Source organism: Rhipicephalus sanguineus, chromosome 4 (assembly GCF_013339695.2).
Source record: "Rhipicephalus sanguineus isolate Rsan-2018 chromosome 4, BIME_Rsan_1.4, whole genome shotgun sequence".
Lineage (NCBI taxonomy): Eukaryota > Metazoa > Arthropoda > Arachnida > Ixodida > Ixodidae > Rhipicephalus > Rhipicephalus sanguineus.
Window position 1 is genome coordinate 105,123,819 of NC_051179.1, and position 21,081 is coordinate 105,144,899.

The 21,081-nt window shown below is 46.6% G+C and overlaps 1 protein-coding gene across 1 annotated transcript in view; it reads left to right on the plus strand.

Moving 5' to 3' along the window:
• The window catches only part of LOC119390512 (clustered mitochondria protein homolog), a 90,656-nt gene extending 74,022 nt beyond the window's left edge, over positions 1-16,634 (plus strand). The window contains exons 29-34 of the mRNA XM_037658126.2: positions 3,484-3,609; positions 4,311-4,396; positions 6,636-6,765; positions 7,385-7,519; positions 8,449-8,522; positions 10,241-16,634. Coding sequence (XP_037514054.1) covers positions 3,484-3,609; positions 4,311-4,396; positions 6,636-6,765; positions 7,385-7,519; positions 8,449-8,522; positions 10,241-10,490 — 801 coding nt within the window. The 3' untranslated portion in view covers positions 10,491-16,634. The remainder of the gene's footprint in view (positions 1-3,483; positions 3,610-4,310; positions 4,397-6,635; positions 6,766-7,384; positions 7,520-8,448; positions 8,523-10,240) is intronic.
• The last annotated feature ends 4,447 nt before the right edge of the window (positions 16,635-21,081 follow it).

Sequence of the window (21,081 nt, forward strand, 5' to 3'; positions counted from 1 at the left end):
TTCAATATGCTTCACCTCATCACACCCCGGTATTGCGGCAAAGCTGCCTTACAAGCTCCGTTCCGGTCGAACTTTGCCAAGACACGGTCAACGTCCGATTGGAAGTGGTCCCTAGAGTTTAAACATGCTTCACCTCGTCACACCCCGGTATTGCGGCAAAGCTGCCTTTCAAGCTCTGCTACAGTCGCAAATGTACTAACTCAAAGAAACGCTGTTTCCAACATGGAGATGAAAGATGTGGCAGAGCTGGGGGGCTCAATTAATGCTGTTTTGGACCTGAAATTTGGGCAGGAAGTCCAAAAAATCGGAAGCTGAAGCTTTTTAGCATCCAAAATTTCAGATGTTCTTATATATCGACGTCTACGAGGCAGATTTGGAACTCCGGACTTGAAGGGAGCACGCCCTTCTCCACCATGTCAGTTGGGCTTCCACAGAAGTTGAGAGAGGAGGAGAGGCTGAGGAAATAGCATCTTTGCCTATCACTTGTAAAGTTTTGTCGCCAACACTTTGGTTGTACCAAATCATGTACATAAATAGAATTCGGCCTCTACATTGCCTCATTCTTGATAAGACAACTATGAAACACCACCTCGCCAGTGCTTCATCAACCTAGCGAAAAGAAACACTTTCAGGTTGCTATCTCATAAGAATATGCTTATGAATCCTCTCTAACTTTCTTTCTGCAATTTCGCTTCGAAGTATTCGAAAAATATTCTAGAAATATTTGATAAATATTCGATTTGATTCGCACTCACACTTCAATATTCAAATTCGCTTCGCACCCAAAATTTTGCTATTCGCACAGCTCTAGTGAAATCACATTTCTGACGGTAAACAAAAGTTTACAAACTGTGCTATTTTGCTGGGCCTGCCTCTGTGCACATCTGTAGCGTCACATGACATGACCCAGGGTTGCTTGACAAAGTTATGCCGCTAGGTTCTGACTTCACATTCGGGAACAGTGTCCGCTCTGTCTTAAGTGTGGCAGCCTCACGCGAACCTTGTGAAACATTTTGGCGGCGAAGTTTTTGTTCCACTCTCGGTCAAGCTTTCGAGATATCCAAAAGTGGGGACGGAAATACTTTAGATAAAGGGCAATAAGTACATTGCACCCATGAGAAATCCTTCGGTACCGCGGAAAATTTCGATTTAGCCGATTTTTCGAGATATGAGAGTTCAAGTTATTGAGTTTATTATTACTGTATGTACATGTCCCCCAAAGCAGCTACAATTTTTTTTTTTTTTCAAGCTCCTAAGATGATATATTAAATACCTCTAAATGCTCCAAATCAAGGTTCTTCTGCTCCAAAATCAAAATATTGCTGCTCTAAAAACTGCTCCCAATTCAATTTTTGCTGTCTCACCTCTGTAATAGCACATAAGTGGGAAGAGGAAAAGGGTTCTCCTGCATTCTTGAAATCTGTTTGGGTTTCTCACGATGAGAAAGTTTTAAAACCCCTGTTGTAAGAGTTTCTTATTCGGCATGAGAATAACGTCATTCGGTCAAATACCGTATTTACACGATTCTAGGCACCCCCCGATTCTAAGCCCCCCCCCCCCCCCCCCCCCCCCCCCCCCCCCCCGTTTTCACTATAAATATTTCGGAAAAAAGTTTGCTTGCGAATCTAAGCACCCCTTTTTTTTTTCTTTTTTTCTTTTTTTCCTTTCTGCAAACACGGTGCAGTCAGGGCCGCCAAGCGTGCCCTCTCGTCACTAATCTCGGAAGTCGCACTGTCGTATGTTGCTAGCTTCACACAAGAGATGGCGGCACAAGAGTCTGCAGCCAATCCAATTCACAAGTCCGGACAGGTTGCACTGGCTTCGCGGTGGCGGGTGGCGTGCGCACGTTTCTTTGTCAGTTGTTCGATAGCCCTGACATTGGCCAAAATGAGTACAAAGAGGGCATCCTACAACTTGAAGTTTAAGCGAGCTGCGATTGTGTTTGCCGAGGACAATGGCAACCACAGTGCTGCTGCAGAATTTGGCGTGGACCAAGCCTGTATCATCAGGTGGAGGAAGCAGCGGGACCAGATTCTCATCGGCGCCGCAACTCGCAAGAAATTCACGCGACCGCGCAAGGGCCAACAGCCCGAACTCGAAGAGGAAGTCTGCGAGTTTGTTCGCAGCGAAAGAAACAGGGGCTTTGCTGTCACTGCCGATGCCCTACAGACAAAGGCGATGGAGATCGCGAGGAGAATGGAGATTCCCCGCGCCATGTTCCGTGCTAGCCGTGGCTGGGCGGAGCGCATGACGTGAAGGAATGGATTTTCTTTGAGACGCCAGACCACGATATGGCAAAAGCTGCCAAGTGATTTTGATAACAAACTCGTTGCTTTTCAGCAACATGTGCTGGATCTCCGCAGATTAAACAGCTACGATTTCGGCCAGATCGGCAACGCCGATGAGACGCCTGTTTTTTTCGATATGCCGAGAGCAAGCACCGTTAACGAGTTTGGAGCCCGGGAAGTGAGGGTGAAGACTACAGAGTATGAGAAGCAGCGTGTCACAGTGATGCTGTGCATTACAGCTGACGGCCGCAAGCTTCCGCCCTACATAATTCTGACGAGGAAAAACATACCCAAAAATGAGTGTTTTTCGAAGGATGTCATCGTATGAGTCCAGGAGAAAGGATGGATGACAGCCGAGCTAATGGAAGATTGGATCCAGGTTGTGTGGCAGCGGCGCCCCGGGGCACTGCTTGGGGGAGCTTCAGGTACGCGGTCCATGCTTGTCTTAGATGCTTTTCGCGGCCACCTCACCCCGGATGTGAAGACCAAGCTGCTAAAGAGCAACTGCGACTTGGTCGTGATTCCAGGAGGCATGACACCAGTGCTGCAACCCCTGGATGTTTCGGTGAACAAGCCGTTCAAGGCCCACCTTTGACAGGAGTACGAAAAGTGGGTCCGGAACCCCGACCGAAAAAGAACGCCGACGGGAAAGTTGCAGAAAGCGTCCCCATCCACCGTGGCAACATGGATTTCGGACGCGTGGAAACGAATCAGTCGACGTTGTCGCGAAGTCGTTCAAGAAGTGCTGCATCACGAACAACCTGGACGGCACCGAAGACGATCTGCTGTGGGACACAGAGAGTGACGGGTCGAATGGTGCGACGGACTCGAGCGGCAGTGATAGTGACTGACCTGATACACAAGTGGTGGGTTCACTGTGTGAACCTATTTTTCTTTTCATTGTTTTTGAATTAAAATGCGATTTCTCGCGTCAGCCTCGTTGATATGTTGTCGCAAAAGGGGGTGGGGCTGTGCGGTCATTTTTCGATTTTTCGAATCTAAGCACCCCCCCTAACTTTTAATATGGTGATCGTGAAAAAAAGGGGGTGCTTAGAATAGAGTAAATACGGTACTTGTTAGAAGCATATATTTGTCATGCACTTATAGTGCCGTGAAAGCTTTTGGATTTGAATGAATAGACTGCAAGAGGGCAAAGCTGTTTTCTTGGTTGTGAAGAGAGATATTGCTTTTACAGACCCACCTTGCTCTGTACTGCTTCGCCAACTCGCAAGTGACGACGACGTTGAAGTTGTTATACCGAGCAAGGTACCTCATGCTGCTAGCATGTGGGGAGAACCATCCGGAGATGCCCGTGCTTGATGTAAGTGCAATTTTGTGCCCCAAGGTACCCAGATGCTTGACTGTACACTTAACTGAAACAGGAGTGAAGTTTGTGGAAAACCTTGTAATGGTGACACTATGGCAAGTAATGCAGCTGATGACCTGATGACTTTAGGATTGTGCCTTTGGGGAGGGGTATCAAACCCAATCTTTACAATCCACTTAACCTTCCTGCCTTTCTGTCATTTATATCTCAGTTTCTTATTAGTTGACCTGACAGTTAAACATTTGCATTTTCACGAGCTTGAAATTTCGGCACTCTCCACCCCTTTAGGTGTCACATTTATGTGGAATGCATACAAAATTCATTTTGGAAACTTTGTTACGAAATGTTCTGCAATGCAGCTGTAGCTTTGCAATGAACTTGGTGTCCCAAGCAACTTTTGCTGACGCAAGACCAACTGTCGAGGGGTCACTTGCTAATGTATAACATGTTGAACTGTCTCCAACATTCTTTTATTAATGATGAACACATAGCTGACGATTGCAGATCGCCTCAATAAATAACTCAGTGGAATGTCTGAACATAGTTTTACGATTTCTTCTAATTCAGTCCACTGCGTCATGTGAATAATTAATTCATCAAGTTAGACTCAGGTGCTGCCATTGAATTATATAATGGTCACTTTGAAGCGTAGTTTGACCCGAGTTTCTATTATGTATATTTTTGTCTGTTTACAGAGCAACATAGGCCTCATTCTGCACGCTGTCGGCGAGTACGACTTGTCCCTAAGGTTCCTCGAGAATGCCCTCAAGCTCAACATTGCGTAAGTGGCATGCTTGCTTCTGTACCTTGCAGAGTATACATGGTCATTGGTTGCTGTGAACCCAGTTTTAAGAACCTGTGAAAAACTTAAGCTGGTGTAGGCTGAGGAAAAAAGCAGAAAGTTGGAGTCTGCTGGTTCCACATCACAAACCTGTCATTTGTGCTACTTTTACTTGTTCTTAATGAAATAATTGTTTGAGGGGCTCGTTTCTTTATTAGACACAATCAAATTTCTTGTCGTTCTTCACCTCAGGAAAATATCTCAAAGGGATCTAGCTCAATCACACACTACTCCCAGTGACAGTGGCCACATCTCAGTGGGGACAAAATGCAAAAACGTCCGTGTACATAGATATAAGGGGATATTAAAGGGAAGCTGAAGCACTTTTTAAAAAAATATGACTTTGGAATGTGTAATCATAGTTTGATCCTTGCTGAATTCGAAAACCAATGTAAGAATTCACAGAAGTGAACGTAAATGGCATTTCTTGGCAAAAAAACAGCGGCTCCAGCCGCAGGGCTTCTTGAACTGCTGAGCGAAGGCGGTGACATCAACTTCGCTGTGCCGCGTCATCGGCGCCATCAGCTCTGTAAAAGCACGGCCTTCGCGATCAGTTCCACCAACGCGCGCAGCCAGAAGTAGTCACGGAGGCCACGGCTCCGCCAAAACCACGGTGGTAGAATAAAACCAGTTGGCCCATCGAGCACCGCGAGCGCGTCGCTGTACTGCTCGAGTTGCTCGCGGCCGCCGCTAGGTTCGCGACGAGGTTTTGGGCCGAAAGACGTGCACCGCAAGCTCTCGCTGTGCTGTAAAAACCGGTTTCTCTAGCTAATTTCGTGGCTTTAAACGGTTGTTTGAGCTTTTACTAGCTTGTAGTGGCTGTCTGCCAGCTTCGACCGCAAAAGTAAGAGTGCCAGGCTTTATGAAGCTTAAAATTTTTTAATCGGCGTGGGTAGTCCCGATATGACTGTCACAGTGTGCCGATTGCAAGAGACGCGCGCGTATTTATTTTTTTTTATTTTTTTTTCGAAAGCGTGAAAATTCTTACCGGCGAGTGTACAGAGTAAAAAAAAAAAAAAGCATTTGGTTTTCACGTTATCGTATGTATGTCGGAGGAGTGTAGCTGGCGGTCTTTCCGTGGAATTGCATTTCTCCACAACTGCAGTCGCTTTTCGTCTTTCGGAGCAGAGAAAAGACACAGCTTTTCTTTGCACGTTTTGTAGCCAAATTTGCAATTTGGAGCGAAGCATTTTCGTCCCATGGTGGCCGCCGCATCAGCGGCACAGATCGAGCCACTGTGATTTCAGCCGTGGTTTCAGCTTACAAAGTGAGCGGAAACACCGATGCGGTCGTGCGCGTTGGTTTGACAGAGCGCAACAAACGTGACGCATCAGAGCGGATCTCAAGCCGTGGGATCACCTAAGCACGACCACCGTGATCTGGCCGTGATCATGACTCGAAGGCCGACTGCGACTTTGCGACGCTGGTTGCGTCGCATAGGGACGCTCTTGCTCTTTGGACGCTTGCACCCACGGACGCCTCCGCATTTATCGAAGATGACCAAGCAGAAAGGAAGAGACGCCGCTGCAACGCTGGTTGCATTGCATGCTTTCCTTAGTGGTGCGTCTGTTCTAAGCGACGGCAACTCTTCAGTGTTGCTCAAGGCCTCTCTGGTGTAATAAATACACTGCAAATCTCTTTCTCAAAAGTTAAAGGTGTAAATTGCAGTTTAAATGCTCGCGACGCACGCTGGCCACATGCTTTCAAATGCGCCGGAGCGGAGATATCGGCCCAGAGCATACCTGCTGCCACCTTACGGAAAAGCGGCGGCAACTCAAGCACCTCCATGACACGCGCGGCGCATTGGCGGAGTGGCGCGTCAGGCCACCTGTTATTCTACCACCGTGGCCAAAACTACCGACTGTGACGTAGTTCCGGTTAGTTCATTTCCACGCCCACACTTTTGGCGCGCTTGCTTAGCGGGAGCAAGACGAACTTTTCTTTCGCGTATTTTAAAGCTCCTGCTGCCACAACAGTGAAAAAATTACGCCATCGTCGACAGTAATGATGGTCCTTGTTAACAACAAAGTGTTACTGAATTGTAAAACCATTTCAGCATCTCTTTAAAGAACCCCAGGTGGTCGAAATTAAGCCAGAGTCTTCCGCTACGGCTTTCCTTGTAGTCTTGACATGCAAAACCGCACAATCCTTAGTAGTCGTGCGTCTTGTGCATGTACAGGTTTTACGGGAGCCGCAGCCTGAAGGTGGCGGTCAGCTACCACTTGGTAGCTCGTGCTCAGTCTTGCCTGGGTGACTTCCGAGGGGCCCTGCAGAATGAGAAGGAGACGTACGCCATCTACAAGGCCCAGGTGCGTGTGCCATTGGCAGTGTTTTATTAGAAGGTCAGCTCTGCCTTGATCTGTGACGTGGATTTTGATAAGGTCACCATGCTGCACACATAGTGTGGTTGCCTGCCCAGCTGTTGGCTTGTGTTGTGAATTTGTAAATCGATATGTTGAGCTTAAAAAGGTTGCAACCATTATGAATGAGGAAGTGGCACTAGCTAAGGGGGAAAAGGGATGGGGGGAAAGCGATGAAAAATTGCATGTACAGGCAGCATGTGCTAGTGGACTTAAAGCTCAGCACAATAAAGTAAAAATAGGCATTACCTCTTTACTCATAAAATCTATATGTTACTCAAAACCGTTACTCAGAAAACTAACTATTGCGTATGGGCCATCACTGCAGAAGGATCACAGCCCAGGATTTCGGCCTGTGTGATGTATATTGGAGAATTACCGTTCAAGAATTGTTTGTGCACAGGCCACGGCACTTATTTTTTTCGGCCACCATCAGATTACTGAAGAAGTAAGACGGCCTGTTACTTCAAGAACTTTCTTAAATTGAAATTTGTTGTTTGAAGGTGTAACTGTATTCAGGTTTAGAGACCTTGCAATCTTGCCAAGATGCCTGTCATAATTTGCGCAGCTCGGTGAGGAGCACGACAAGACTCGCGAGAGCTCAGAGTGCCTGCGCCACCTAACGCAGCAGGCGGTGGTGCTCCAGAAGAAGATCAACGACATCTACAAGAAGAATACCACAGCTGCTCTGCCTCCCATTCAGGTGCGTTTGCCTGTCAAGTGCTTTATGCCCACGAGGCAAGAACTATTATAAAATCAAAACGGTGCTCGCCTGTGCATTCCAGAAAAGTCGTGCCGTCGATACCTGGAAAATGTACAATGTATGTCTGTGAAAACTTGCAACACGTGGGACGATATCGCGATTTTTGACCTTCGCATCTACAGAAGTGCATGTAAACTATGGGAGCTCGTTGGATATGCCATTTGTCATGCTGGGATGGAACCATTCCTCCTCACCTGGCTGTGACTTTATTGCACTGCCAGAGTTTGCCATCATGGTCCGATATATCCGTCTCCTAAATACTTCTTTCTTTTCTTCATGTTTGTGGCACAATACTCATAACGATAGCGCATGATTGATGCATTTGCAGTACGTTCAACACCACAGCTCATTCCTGGTAGGAAATGTTTGATGAATATTGGCAAGCTTTTGTCTTGATGATTGAGTGTACTTCACACGAAAAAACGGTGAAACAAAAAGAAAAAGGAAGGTTCCTAGCTCTCACTCAAACTGTGGTACGCAAACGCTTAATGGTACTCTTCTACAGAAATCGAATGCATTTTGTGAAAGAGGCATCCATCCATCGAAAATGGAACTTGCTGAATTGACCTCCTAATATTTTGGTTTATTTTAAAAAGATAAACATGTTCATGTTCGTGTATAACTATTGCATGTTGTTGAAAAAGATTCTGGTGCACCACACTTCTGACGTTTTAAGTATTGGACTAGAGGGAATTCTCGACAGTGCGTTCTTTCAATCGTGGGTCTCGGTGAGAGTTGAAAGAATCTGATTGTTAGAGAAAACAGCCGTTGGGGGCAATATGCAGCAATGCTTTCTCTCCCTCGCGCCCGCTTGTTCTTCGTTGCACTAATGTCTCTGTGGCGCTGTTTCCTCTTTTTCTCGTGCTCAGATCCAGGCACCGTCCCAGAGCAACGTCCTCGAGATGCTCAACATAATCAATGGCATTCTCTTTGTACAGATCAGGTGAGGGCCATGTGGTTTGCTGAGAAACATTGACAATGTGTGGCATTCAGTGATGCAGAGAACGCCATCAGTATTCTACCTTTTTTGGAACAGTACATGATGGGAACCATAGTGAACATCTGCTGAGCACACTGACAAGCATAGCAGTGACAGGTTTTGAGTACCTTGAAATGACAATCTGAGTGTGAGAATAGTTCAGAAGGACAATTACTGATTGATAATTACACTAATTAATTCTTAAGTCAAGTTATATTTCATTGCCTTTTTTTTTTTTCTAAATATATATAAATGTACTCCTTGCGCAGTTGGCAGTGGTACCGGTTTCATCTTCCTTTGAAACTTAACTGGAAACACTTTATTTTTTAATAGTAACCCCTGCTGTATAGTGTGTTATGTAGGCGATCTATCCATTCATGTGAAAATTCTTTTAGTATTGCATTTCAAGCTGGACCGAGCTCACTGTTACCTAAAAGTACTTAATCTTGTGCACAAGCAGTTCTCATTATTTGTGAAATGGAGTACAGTCTAACCTCAATGAAATGTGGACAGCCAACTGCTTAATAAAGTGAAGTAAATAGAAAATTCCCAATTTTATTTTTCCACACTAGTCTGTATCAGTGTCAACGTATGAATATCAGCGTATATGTATGCTCATATAATGAAAAGTATTGTTCATTATAAAGTACGTATTTCTATGTCTGCTGTGAATGCTTCATTTTGCTATGTGCGGCGGTGCATCGGTTTCATATGAAAGGGTACATGAAATGTGTTTTGATTAGGATTGTATATGTGATGCAGTGGCACCATGTAATCTTGAAAGGTCTGCATAATTAACTCTAAGCTTGTGTGAACAGTAAATTTTAGGTTCGAAGGGTATAGTGATTTGGTCGAATAATTTCAAATTGAATACAAATAGTATATATCACATATTATGAAAAAAAAAATGAGCACATTTATTATGACTTAACTAACCTGTAAATTATTATTTTTTTAAATTAAAACAAGGCATGTGCAAATGCCGTTCTTCTTGGTTCAGAGGAAGTGGAAGCAACTTTGAATAGTAGCAGGATTTGACTTACGTAGAATGCTAGTGATAACCTGTAAATATATTACGTTTTAAAATTTACTATACTTAGAGCATATAAGCTGGTATAACAAGGTATTAAACTTCAAAAATGATGAATCGATGTTAAGGTAATATGTTCATTTAACCTTGAAGTGGGGTTTCTCGGCAGTGCAGATTTTTCCTGGAAAGGTGTATTTACGGCATAGTACGCTTCCACTGCAGTGAAACCACCTTTACAGGGGTGGGGTTACGTGCGGACTAATATACACCTATTCGTTCATTTCGAATACTTCGAAATTTCCAATAATTTAAATTTGAATGAAAGTGAATTTGAATACAGTAATATTCGTTCGAATATTCGAAGCCCTCGAATATTCACACAAGCCTAATATTAACACACTTATAATGAAGTAAACATATTCTTCTGATATCAACGTGTAAAGATATGAGATATAACAAGTGCATTTGTGCATTGTACACAGCTTTACAATAACTAGATTCAACTTTGTATTGTCCCAGTTCCTAATCGTGCGCAATGATAAATATCTCTTCTGAAATTTCAGCTTGGCTTGTCGAGCTGAAACCACAATTTCTTGTTGTCTCGTTTGTGAAAATGTATTTTCTTCTCCCCACCTTCGCCTTTCTGGGACAGTCCACAGGACATCGAGAACTTCAAGGCCGAGTTGGAGCGCCGTCAGCAGCTGGCTCTAGCCGAGAAGTCCGCTGCTTCCTCCTCCGATGAGGGAGCCGCCACCAAGGAGCCGTCGGACTCTTGTAGTAACGGTGGTGCCACGGCACAGTCTAGTGGTGCAGTGACAAACGGCAGTCCTGTCGACACGACGACGACGACAGAGACGTCTTCCTCCGCGAATGCCGCTGCAGCCGAGGAGCCGAGCCGGTGAGGAAGATGGCATTCGTCACCATCGCCGACAACGCCATCGGAGAGGCGTGCATCCCCCTTCCATGAACTTGGTCGCGTGGGAGGGTCGTGAAACGAGACTGGCACCCAGAGGAATCTGCTGGATGGACTCTTTAAATCCGTACCCCATGGCATCATCTATTTTTCCCCCTCTCCCTCTTCCAAGCTCTTTCCCTCTCTTTTTTTTTTTTGTTTCCTACAAAAGTAGCATTGTAAATTTCCCCTTCATTCCTTGTGCCTTGATTTTTTATTATTATTACTTAGATGGCAAGTACACGAAATCATGAAATAGACTGATTTCTGCCTGGTTTCGGAGGGAGAGTTACATGTTCTTTTTTTCTTCGGCTTACCGACTTTTTTCTTTTTCTGTTGGACAAGTGTGCTGTGCATATGTGTCTCTTCTGGCTCAACGACGTCCTTTCTCGGCAAAGTTGCACTTACTTCGATACAGTACCCCTTTTTTTTTCTTAAACCCACAGACTCTTAGAGTCGCAACTCCTTTAACGCTCGACACCAACCACATTGGCAAACGACAGAGCATAGGAAAGCAGAAGCTTTCATCACCGAGTGGTTTTAAAAGACTGGATCTGGATCTCTCCGCTCAGAGCAGCCTGTGCCGCATTTCCCTTTTTTTTTTTTTTTGTACATGCAACGAACAGATCAAAGCAGTGCTAGGAGCATGCTCTAGGAGTTGTTGTTGCCTCTGGTAATAGTGTGCAGAAGTTATCGCTAAGCGAGTGAAAGTAGCCCCAGGACGGACTGTAGCAAATGATTGGTTGTGGCTGCCAGGAAGCGTTACGTGCTCTCGTCCTTTGGAGCGCGCGTCTTGCGCAAGTCGCGCTGTTCGGTCAGCGAGCTTTCACGTCCGCCATTGCAAAACTGCCGTTCGAAACTTGTCATTGCCTCGCCGCGGCAGCCCTCCTAGTGATGATGGTCAAGTCAGAAGGCAACCAGGTGGACACGATGAATATTGACCGATATTTTGTTTGTTTTTGTGTGTGTATGCGTTCTTTTTTGTTTTTACACATTAAGGCTTAATTTGCCTAATGAGCAGTTCGCCTTCACACCGTTTTTGCACACTTTATTTTCTTGCCATCAAGCAGCGTGATTCTTGTGTGAGCTTCAAGTTTTTAAGCTGTAAGCTGATGTAGTCACCTCCAGTTCGTGGTAGTACTAATGGTGTCACAGCATGTATTGTAGCGAAAGAGAAATATACAAACGAACTTCGTCGGGCACTCTGCACAACGCGCTCGTTTGCATAATTATGGAAGGCCGGTGCAATCCGGGTGATTTTATTTTCGCATAGTTAAAGACTGTTGCCGTTTCCGGACCGGCACCTGTCGCCCTGTGATTTCCAAGCTGAAGCAGCATAATAAGATGACTGCAGTTATTTACATGCCATCGCTCAATCTTGTATTCTGTGAAAAAAAAATGTTTTTCTTCATTGTTGAATGAGAAATGTTGGTAACGGGTATTGTTTAGCACGTGAGGCCACCTTTATGCTTGCTCTTTTTTTTTCATATCTTTTTATTTCTTTGCTCAGCTGAACTTCGTGCTTACGACATGAAGCGAACACAGAAGTGCATATTTAGCATCTAATAATTTAACTGTTGAGCTACTGTTTCGTTAGAGCTGCGAACTCTTATTGCAATGGCATGGGTGCCATCAAAGGCCGTGCATGTTTGTATGTATAATCACTGCTTGTACATAACCAGTTGAAAAACAAGACTGCAGACACCTTGTGCAAGATCTTGTTAGTTTCTCGACGTAATTATTTTGTGTGCTCATGCGGACAATATTGTAGTGTTCTCTCGCACTTTTTTTTTTTAACTCCAATGGCTGAGAAGTCACCTCAGTGCAGCTGCTAACAGAGTGCGCTTCGCTGCCCTTTCGGAAACGAAATCGCAAAAGACATAGCCAAGTATTTCTGTTATCCTTTTGCTGAGAACCGTCGTGATAGTTTTATTGCTTTTTTGGATTGCCGAGTAGAGAAGCATACTACTGGTCGAACTGCCTGTGAGTCACTATGCAAAACTTCTCGACAGAGATTGTGAATTTCTTGAGAAGGAGAGGAAAGGAACGTTTGCAATGATAGTTTGCTGTTTAGTCACTTCGCAAAATAGTGAGAGTAGTAAAGTCCTTGGATGTGTAGACCCCTGCTGAGTTGCAGTGCACGCCGTTTCTTGTGCTGTACAATAATTGATGGGAATACTAGTTCGGGCATGGCGCAAAGGTGTGCCTACTGTAGGGCAAACGTAAACCTGACACTTTATCTCCTTCTCTGCAGTATCTTTTTAATTTGAAATCGTATCAAAGTCAGGGAGTGCCATTGCCCCCACTGTTGCCACTTAGGTTGGCTTCTAGGTTTGCCATAACTACCGAGTGGACCATCTTTTTTGTCTAGGTAATGCTGCCACTTCGAGATTACATAACTCCAAAGCTGTATTAAGAGATGGCAAGGCAAACAGGTAATGCTGGGCTGCACAGAACTGGGGTTTCAAAATTGCTTTGTTCGTGCCTCGGCGCTCAAAACGGTGCACAAAGAGAAATTTGAGAAATGCGTTGCACCAGCATAAACGACACGAAATGTCTGCTGAGCCGCATATTTCATTTTTCAAGGCAGTACATGTGGTGCACGGCTAAGGTGCAAGGCATGCCATTATGCTTATGGACTGGTGTCTGGATCTCCATTTGTTTTTCTCATTATTACGAGCACTAGGCTATAAAGGATGGAACAGTGGGCCACAACATGTGCTGTTAGGGCAGTTCTTACACACGTGCAGATAAAACCTTGTCAAATCGCTGTGTGGTGATCTGGTGTTCGTGGAACCAAGTCTCAGTGCCTTTAAAGTTTCAACGTGCAGATTTTCTCCGATGCCGACTATTGTGGGGTTCATGTGTGTTTGTATGTGCACATAGCGCCCCCTGAGGCTTGCCGACCATTGGTGCGAAGCAGTTTTCCTGGAGGTGGCAGCTTCTGTCTAAGGCTCGCTAGGGCTATGGCCAAGGACCTTAATATTGGCATTTTTCTTGCTGCCCTTAGTGATATTGTGCCGACCGTCGACCAAAAGAGAACAAATTTCCTCTGCGGCATTTCCCTTGCGGAAGGTTAACAAATGTTGAAAAATGCTTAACCAGTCTACAGGGCAGCTGTTTTAACAGACGCGCTGCAAGGCCTGAAACTGTTCGCCGCACTGGGACCTCTGCTTGGGATGTTGAAGCAGGCAACTTGTCACGACACAGCATGTCCTTGCACTCTGAGTACTTCGTTGCTTTTCCAGTGATCAGGATGCTATGCCGAAGTGCCATGATACCCGATGTTTACATTTCCCAAAACGTATGCAAGGGCAATATAAGCAAGAAAAATTTTAAACATAGGCCTGTGTTGCACCTACCTTGATTTTGCCTCGTGCACAAACTTGTTTCAGTGGTGTCACTTAACTGCAGACATTTTTTTTTTTTTTTCTGACATGTTACTTTCTCGTGTTTACTTGACTGTTGACATAGACATAGTCTGGGCGTATTGCTAGTCAAGTGACTGTGTGATGCTGTTTGACCGGTGGCTGACTGCATTCAAGGGGATGGTGTGCCTTGTCAGTGTCTACGAGTGAGCTGTATGAGGGGCCTTCTGCTTATGTTGTGTAACCTCACATACACTGTCTTCCTGTCTCTGCACAACCTGTCTTCAATGTGCATGTGTGTGTGTGTTGTTTAGCGTTCGATAGCGCGCACATTTTCATTTGAAAACTGCAGTGGGGCTCAGAATGCTGATCTAGAGTGGCATATGTTGAAATTTAGATGTCACGTTGTTTGCAGGCAACTTCTTGAGAGCGTCTATGGCGTTGCTTTGGCAAGCTTTGTCTTGGTGATTTAGCGATTTACCTCTAAGCCAGAGTGCATGCTTTTCTTTTTTCCACAACTGTGCTGTTATGCAGACAGTTGTACTGTTGCTCTTCAACCATCGTGAACAAGTCTGCGACAAGCCCATTCCTCTCTCTCTCTCTCTCTTTTTTTTTTTTTTGTTACTTGTTCTCTTCGCAACAAGCTGTTGGACGGAACCATTTCCCTCCGTTTCGCTGAACTGTGCATATTGTAAACACATAGCGTTTCACATTGTCACTGTAGTCCTGTGCTTCCACAGAAGAGTCGGTGCACCGACCGCATCATTGTGCAATTGCTTTATGCCATTTGTGCAACATTTGTGTGCTCTCGCTATATTTCTTGCATGCAACAAGCATGTGGGCCTGCATTTGCAAATCTTCTGTTACGCAAGAACAGTCCCTACATCGTCGGTGTTAGGGCACCTCCCGTGACGGTGATCGGCACGGTTTCGAGACAATCGCCACGGCAACAACCATTTGTGGCGACATGCCGCTTGCTTAAGGAAAGGTTTGCAAAGTGCAAGGCTCACTTTACTTTACGCAAGCCCATCACACGAGGTTCTTGAAAGGACAGATTGGTGCGCAAGTTGGTAATTCGTTATGAAATAGAGCATTGGAATAAATGAGGAACAGGAGGTGAGAAAGTGCTTGTGTCGGCACCTTGTCTTCTGTTCCTTGTTTTTGATGCTTTATTTCTTAAAGTTATTGGAAGGATGTGCCTGCCGTTGCATTTAAACTGGTCAATGGTGTTTCGAGGTGTTCTTGTTGCTCGACTTTTCTTTTTCCTGGTTCGCTTTGAGGCGCAATGCTTTTTGGGCATTCATAGCGATGCACCGTACCACGGCTCACAAGCCTTTCGAGCTGTGCCTCTGCCCATTTGGCAACTGGAGCATTCGGACAGCACTCACTTTCGTGAATGTGTGGTTCAATGCATTTTTGTCAGTCTCCTGTAAGCTTAACATGCAGAGGGCATCTTGGTGTTGTATGGAAATGAGCTGTAACAAGAAATGACTACTTTTCTAGTCACAAAATTGGGACGAATTTGATGGCTTTCCATCATAGATTGCACAAATGATTTGGACCTCTGTTTAGTACAGAGAGAGAATAATTTTGTCACATAAATAGGAAATGATGAAAATTATGAGTGGAACACTTTTCCTGCTGTTTACCTATCTAACTGCGCAGCACCTTAAACTGGGGCTCGATACGCTACAATTACGCATAGCAATTGAAGGCACTGCAAAAGCTGCCGTTCCACAAGTATCTTCTGGATGTCTTTCTTAGCAACTCATTCAACTGGAAAAATTGGCAAATGCGTGCCAGTTAACAGGCGATTAAACTGCAGACCAGCTCCACCTGCAAAAAGAAAGTGTCCATGCCAGTTTAAACTTTCCAGGGTGGAAGCCTATATGTTTGATGGAAGCAGCTCGAGAGGTGCACTACTATCTATGCTCTTGCCAGCTGATAGCGGCCAACATGGCGGAGAAGTCTGCTTTGTTGCTTCTAGCTTGCACAACCCAAGTACAAGTTGCAGTTGACTGCCATTGTTGATGAAGACCATACTTAAACAAGAATGTTTGTTTTGCATTTTGCCCACACAGTGGGCAGAGACTGAAGGAAAGGCGGAGAAAGTTCGATACGTGCCGTCTTTTGTTGAGAAAATTTGTTGGCTGAATCATGCTCTGCGGCTCCTTTCAAAGTGGGCGGTGCTTCGCAGCAGATGCTGGAGGACGTGTTAGGCTAGCTCGGATACCAAAATGTAGACCTGGTAGCCCATTCGTGCACAGCAGCATGTTAACTCTTAGAAGAGGCTTGGGTATTGGCGGCTCTTTTTATATCCCGATCCATAGCCCAACATGCTGCCAACTTGCGGGCAAGGAGTGTGTGCGTGGCCCTAAGCTGATTTGCATTTTCTTTTTTTTTTAGATGTATTGTTTAAGGACCGAGAATGATATAGATGCAGAACACCCTGGCTGATAATTTTGGTTGATGCTTTAGATGTTTGCATGTAGTTGCACTTTTCTTCCCATTGCTATCATGCCTCCCCCTTCCTTTTACGTTATTTACAGGTAGTTGTTGAGTATTATTAGCAGTTACATGAAGCTGGGCTATATTTTTCTTGTTGTTTGAATAGATCCTAGCATTCCATGTGTTTCATAGAGAACAACCTAGCCAGACTGTTGTACAAAATGAGTCAGCTTGTAAGGTAGCCATTGTTAAAAAAAATAAAATATTGCATCAGTGCTCATCCGTTGTTGTGTTTGTTTTGCTATATTGGCTATAACTGGAATGGAGTGGACACTTACCTCATCTAGAACATGCATACTGTGTGCAAATATGCACTACAGGCACTTACACGTCTTGTGTGTAGTGCATTCTCCAACAAGGAAAGCTCTGTTCATAATAGTGCTTCTCTTGTGTTTGGCTAAAAATTTGTCGATAAAATTAAGTGACTTGGCTGCTTGTAGCTAGAGTTGTGGCTCCTTTCCAAATCTACCCAGCGGCAACCCTGGCCGATCGGTAATGCGCCGGATCCGGGTTTCCCGTCTGATCGTCGTTGCAAAGGGCAGGGCAGCAATAATGATCATCATCATCATCCAAGTCCCTAGGGATCAAAAGGTACCTGCTAGTGCTATATGGTACCATCTATCAAAAGGTACCATGGCGCTAGCAGACAGGGACGAAGAAGACAAAACGGGACAAGCGCTAACATTCAACCGAAAGTTTATTCTCAGAAGTAACGGTATACTATAGCTTGCACGCGACGTCACAGACAGGTTCTCTGCGCTGGTTCACAAACATGGCGGCTACCGTGACTATCTCATTAGAGTGTCATTTCAGCGGAGGACACCCAGTCGTTCCCTTCCCGCTTTCTTCTGTTCGCCAGCTGCACCAAGGGGGAACCGGACCTAATCTAATGTCACCGTTTCTTGCTCCGCGCGTTTGAGCAAGAGTTCACCCTGTGTCTCAACCAGTTGGTTCGCAAAGATGGCGGCCATGGTCATCAATGCAAGCTATGTTAGGTTTCCATGTGCGGTGATTGGGCCTTCTGTGTACGGGTCTACATATACCGTTACTTGTGAGAATAAACATTCAGGGGAAGTTAGCGCTTGTCCCGTTTTGTCTTCCTCGTCCCTGTCTGCTAGCGCTGTGGTACCTTTTAACGCACTTTCTAGCCCAGCTACGAGAGCGATCGAAGCCTGACGAGGGGGAGAGCATTGGTAAAGCCAACACCCCCTAGAACATGTCTAAGGTGTTGGTTGAGCCTGGTAGAAAGGTATTCGCCGCGAGATCGGGCTATAGGTGGCAGCACTGTCGCCGTGTTTGTGTGAATAGGGCGGCAGCGGCGCTCCGCCGTAGGCGGTTTGAGTCGATGTCGGCGAATAAAGCGCGTTGACTGCGGCCTAACGTAGAGTAGCCTGACGGTGATGTATACTCCCTCCATTGCCGCATAAATGCATGAAACCGGCCTAACGTTCCTGTTACGTGTGAGCAAAGCCCAATCTGCCTATCAATGGGGTACTGGCCTTCGGTCACATTCGTGTTTTGCACTGTGCTTGATGTTTCTTCTTGCTCTAATTATTTGCAAGTGTTTAAACTGTGTTTTGCCTATACCATAATATAAGTAGTGTTGCGCGAATGAGCCTATTAAGTATTTATATATACTTCTCGGTCTAGCGGCTACAAGAAAAAAAAGAGAGCCTGTATTTCTGCGTAATTAGATGAAGTAGAACTTTGTGCACTCTGCTTTTCTGTTTGCATGAATACGCATACTGCTATAGAAATGCGTGGCTTCAGGTCTTTTTCACCGCTAAGCGGCCTCTGCAGACGCTAGTTCATGCTTTGCGGTATCACAAGGACTTGCAAATCTCCAACTCTTCACGAGTGGGGGTGTGGACGGCGGCGTCGGCCGCCGTCCACACCCCCACTGCGCATGCTCGGCTCGTCTCGTGCCGGCAGCAGGCCTCTCCTCTCCCTCCCTCCCTCCTCTCCGTCCCTCCCTCCTCTCGATGGAGCGCGCGTTCGGAATTCAGTCAAGGGCGTCTTTACTTCGCTTTCGCTTGACTTGACACTTTACTTGACTCGAGTAGATGCGATGGAAGCAACAGTACTTTCAATCAGCGTCCCACCACTCGTAGAAGGCAACGTTACCGGGCCCACCCTCACTGTCGTCGACGTCAACAACAGCAAGCAACTCAGAAGACAAGGCTGCGAAGAGACGAGCATACGACTCCGAACGCAAGCGTTTGAAGCGAGCTGCGGACCCGGAACTTCGTGCACGAGAAGCTGCTGCGAGACGGCAACGACGGGCTGTGGATCCTTCACTCGGGGAACAAGAAGCAGCTGCGAAACGGCAACAACGGGCTGTGGATCCTGAACGTCGTGCTCGAGAAGCAGCAACCGTTCGTGAACGTCGAGCAGCGGATCCATCACTCGGGCAGTGCGACGCTTCTGCGAAACCCAATTACGCAACATTCACGCGATACCCCCACCACTCTGCGACGCATTTACTCGAGTTCCCCCCGTGGGAAGATGCGGGCGACATTTTTCGTGTTGGACGACGTCAAATGCACGATGTGATGTGCTTGAACGACAAAGTGGTCCCACATTGAAATGATTTTGGCGAATGGACGGTACATGGTTAGACCTAGCGCCGTACCGAAACGTGCATGCACTCGCTTATTAAAGTGCATACAAGTCTCGTAAGGCGGAATGTGTAGGCACACGTACAAGCATTTGCAATGATACTGTGCTAGCTAGTACAACGGAATGAGCTGTAATCTGAGGACGTGCATGATGTACGCACACATGCGGACACGGTGTGACTAGCAGACGACGCAAGGGGCCATCCACACCACGGGGTTTCGTCCGCTCGCCGCTAGGTGCCGACTTTGCTCAATTTCGCGGCCAATAGCGACGTGGAGTGGGAGAAGCTAGGTAGGGAGGAGGAGAGCGAAGGCGAAGCTATATGGCGGGAATGAAGCTTGTGGTGTGGAGAGGACAGGAGCGCGATTGGCTGTGCCGGTGAAAGGAGTCGGCCAACGGTAGCGCGCACTCGACCACAGGTGGTGCTGGTGAGAGAGGAGGAATAGAGTTACTGTATGTATGCTAATTTTAGGTAGCTCTTCGAAAAAGAAAAATCTAGGCGGCCGCGACGTCGGACGGGGAGTGGGAGTGGGAGGATCGCCTCACTAGTTTCAGAGACATAACACAACATTACAGATTGGCCAGGTGCAAATTTCCGCGACCACACCAAAAACTGAACAAGAAGCAGGCGGTCATGTGGCGATCAGCTGCAGACCGAACGTTTCCGAGCCCAGTGATCTTGAATCTCTGTTACCCAGAGCTTTATTCAGCAAGCTGCAAGTTTTGCGAGGCAAGGGCAACCCTGGAACGCATGAATTATGGGAGTGTGACAGAGGTGGGGTTCCAGACGGAGACGCAGCCTCGAACCGAACACGCTGGGAGTCTGCACTGCTCAGCTTCGCCCTCGAGGACCAACTCTGGGCCGTCCAGCGGGCCGAGGCAGCCGCCAGAGCTCAAGGGCTCGTGGCCGACGCCTAGGTGGGAATTTTAGCCCAAATTCCCGAAGACCTCACCGGACTTTTTTAAAAATAAAGTTGCTCTATCTCTCTCTCTCTCTCTATAAAGACTTTAAAGCTACCTGTAGCATATACAGTAACTCTATACGGACAGCTGCGCCCGCTGCATTGCAATCCGACGTTTTCCGCGGGTGGAATGATTGCAACGAAGAGCTTGATACTCGGACACTAACTGCTGTGTAGTGTCGGGAAACTGCATGCAAGCCGCGGCCGTCGGGTCGCCCCATGTGCGTATGTGTGCTGGCGCCGTTCGGTGAGTCCGCTGGTGCGCCGAAACGCGTCACGATCGACACATGCATACCGTGAAATCTGTGCGTGCAGCCTTCACTTGTGTGATCCTCGTCGAACGGATGTTCGTCCCCTCTGAGTCGTGCAGAAGGCGCCTGCAGTCACTTGGCCGCAGAAAGGAGTGACGTGACCTACGTGACGCTTAGCTGACATTTCGTCTGCTAGGCGCACGCGTCCAAAATTTCTCAAGGGCCTCTCCTCAGTTTTAGATGCGAAGCATCTTACGGCGGAGTTCAATCCGGGGTGGTGGTGTGCGGCGTGACCACCCTTACTGCGCGTGCGATCTCCTCTCCTACGCTCCCCCTCTCGCGCGCCTATCGACCGCGTTCCCCGCTCGCCTGTGAGAGTTAACGGCCAGGCTAGAGGGAAGACACGGCGCGCGTAGCGTTCCACGACGCGAGGTCGGTAGCATGCCCGAGGTCGGCAGCATATGCCCAACGAACGCCAACGGAACGCGACCGTGCAAGTGCTCCGGCTTCGCATCGCCTCATGGTCCCCTTTAGCGGGAGATGGTGTAATTTTTTCCTGTACCTCCAATCTCACTCTTATTTACCCATACTCCGAGGTACTTAATTGTATTCGCTTACCATCGGTATTTCTTGTCCTCGTATTGACACCGCCTGATCACAGGGATCATTGAATACCATCAATCCACATTTCGTCACACTAAATCCTAGTCCAAGTGCTTCACCTTCCCTTCCGCATATATCCACCAGCTTCTTGTTTTGTTTTTGATGTATTCGGGTTTGGGACCAGCAAGGACTATTAGGCTCGACGCTGACCGCGCCGCAGTGTTCGAAAA